Source organism: Solanum lycopersicum, chromosome 8 (assembly GCF_036512215.1).
Source record: "Solanum lycopersicum chromosome 8, SLM_r2.1".
Taxonomy (NCBI): domain Eukaryota; kingdom Viridiplantae; phylum Streptophyta; class Magnoliopsida; order Solanales; family Solanaceae; genus Solanum; species Solanum lycopersicum.
In genome coordinates, this window is record NC_090807.1 from 46,139,868 (window position 1) to 46,142,652 (window position 2,785).

Here is a 2,785-nt window from a genome sequence, read left to right on the forward strand (position 1 = left end):
CCAAGTTTGCCACATACATATTTTTACTTCTGTGTGCAGTGAAAGTTACCTTGATTGTAGTTAACTCACCACAGTGCATTTTTCAGAAGTAAACTTGACCTCATTTCCTTTATCACAAATTTGTGACACACTTAGCAAGCTGTACTTTAACCCATCCACATGGTAAACATTGTCAATTGAATCTTCAAGAGATCTTCCTACTTTGCCAACTCCCAAAATGTACCCCTTCTTGCCATCACCAAATGAGACACCTCCTCCTTGGAGGGTCTTGAGTGAGAGGAAGTTCTTTACATCACCAGTCATATGTTTAGAGCAGCCACTATCCATATACCAACATTGACTGCTGCTCCTCTCACTCACCTGCATCAAAAATCACTTGTTAAGCTTGGGAACCCATTTCAGCTTGAGTTCCCAGTAGGCAGACAAAGGAGTGATCAGATTGTACTTGGTCCAATATGGTAGACTTTGAATCTTTCTAACAAAGGACCAAGGAGCAGGAACAGATTTTTTCTTTAAAAATCTGTGAGTTGACACAGGCTCTGTAGGACCAGGTCTCTCATTTGGTACATTTTGTCTTTCAGCGTACTTAGAGTATCTTTCACATGAGTTTCTCCAGCTAACACACTCATTCTTCAGATGTCCATTCTTACCACAATGCAGACACAACAGATTGTCAGACACAAACACATACTTACTGTGAGGATTATAAGGAAGACTTATGTTCAGACTTCCTAGTCCTTTCTTATTAAAATAACTCTGATTTGTCACATTTGACAGCAACTTTGAGGATATGGTCCACTTAAGAGAATTTTCAAGCTAGTTTCACAACATCCTGTTCTAATTTGTTACTCTTTTCAAGTGACAAACTAAGATTTTTCTCAGAGTTTTTCAATTTTTCTTGAATTTCAGCTTGCAGACTATTTGGCTTTCCATTCAGATTTTCAGCTTCTTTAGTAATCTGACACAACTGGTTCTTAAGTTCGGAGTTTTTTAACTCTAGAGACACAATTCTTGACATTGTGTCTTCAAATTGACCTTTGTTTTCAGTTAAAATTTCAAGTTCAGCAATCATGGTATCTCTTTCAGATGTTACTCTATCACAGAATCTAACATGACTTTTGCCAAGGTTCTCAATTTTTTAAGAGAATATTTATCCAAGTCAATTTTCATGTCAAGAAGAGTTACCTGATTGTCTTCTTCTTCATTTTCTGTGTGTGCCATGAGATAAAACATTTCATTGAAGACAGTTTCCTCCTCATGCACAGCAACCATCGACACATCTTTTGGCTCATCAGGATCTTCTGAGTCACTAGAAGAATCCCCCCATGCAGCAAGAGCCCTTTTGACAACCATATCAGCAGCAGCTTTACGATCTCTGTTACCAAGTACCAGATCCCTTCTGTTTTCTTTGTCACCCCTGTGTTTTTGATGTTCCTTGTTTTCATTCTTGAGTAAAGGACACTCTCTGATGAAGTGCCCAGACTTTCCACACTTGTAGCAAGTATCCCTTGAGCAGCATTGCGAGTCCCATTTGTTCCTCTTTTATACATTTTATTTTTTCTCACAATCTTTTGAAATCTACTGATGAGATAAGCCATATCATCATCATCACTTGAATCTTCATCTGATTTATACTTCAACATCAATGACTTGTCCTTCTTGGCTTCCCTTTTTGACAAATCATAGTTTCGATTCATCTCATGTGTTTTAAGATTACCAATCAAGGCATCCATGGTCAGCACCTTCAAGTCCTTGGCTTCTGTAATGGCATCAACTTTGCTCTCCCAAAACTTTGGAAGAATTCGAAGCACTTTCCCGACTTTTTTGGTCATGCTTATAGGTTCACCCAAACTTCGTAGCTCATGTGTAATGGAAGACAACTTGGTGAACATGTCATGTATAGTTTCTCCTTCCTTCATTTTGAAGTTCTCATATCGTGAGGTGAGCATGTCAATCTTGGATTCTTTGACTTGCTCAGTTCCTTCATGTGCAGTCAACAAGCAATCCCAAATTTCTTTAGCAGACTCACAGGCTGACACTCTATTGTACTCATCAGGTCCTATCCCACAGACCAGAAGAGTTTTAGCTTTGAAACCCTTTTCAATCTTTTTCCTGTCAGCATCATCATATTTCTGCCTGGGCTTTGGAACAGTAATGGTCTTTTCTCAATCCTTTACTTCCATCATTGGAACAAAGGGTCCATCTAGTATAATATCCCATAACTCGCTATCTTCAGCCATGAGATAGTCGTGCATTCTAACTTTCCACCAACTGTAGAAATGTCCATTGAAACGAGGAGGTCTGTGTGATGACTGACCTTCTTCGAGGTTAAGTGGAGCTGTCATTCTTAGAACAAAATCACTTCCTTCGTGTTAACCAAATAGGTAGTGTCTACTCTGATACCACTTGACAGAATGTATGCCTTCACTTATTAGTAATGGACCAGGTCCCTTACTTTACTTCAGAAAATTACCAGAAAGTTAAATGCAGTAAAATCAACACAATGATTTTACGTGGAAACCTCCTTTCTTAAGGGAGTAAAACCACGACCTGTCTCACAGGATTTTCAATCATTTTCACTAATCTTCAAAAGCAAAAGCGAAACACGATTACACCAAACATAAGAAAGAGTTATCAATCTTACCGTTAAGTAATAGACCTCTATTGCTCAACAAGCCAAAGTAGAAAAACAATCTACCCACTAAGCTATCCCACCTGGACAACCTAGACTTTTAACACAACACACCAATTCCTTTATAGATTTAGGAGTGGTTTACAATTTAAG

The 2,785-nt window shown here is 38.5% G+C and overlaps 1 protein-coding gene across 1 annotated transcript; it reads right to left on the minus strand.

The window, feature by feature from the left end:
- Nucleotides 1–372: 372 nt before the first annotated feature.
- Nucleotides 373–2,345, minus strand: LOC138337976 (uncharacterized). The gene is made up of 4 exons (XM_069288423.1): nucleotides 2,224–2,345; nucleotides 1,566–2,136; nucleotides 1,186–1,446; nucleotides 373–645 (listed from the first exon to the last, which is right to left on the minus strand). Exons 1-4 carry the CDS (start codon nucleotides 2,343–2,345, stop codon nucleotides 373–375), a joined length of 1,227 nt encoding a protein of 408 aa, XP_069144524.1.
- Between the last annotated feature and the right edge of the window lie 440 nt (nucleotides 2,346–2,785).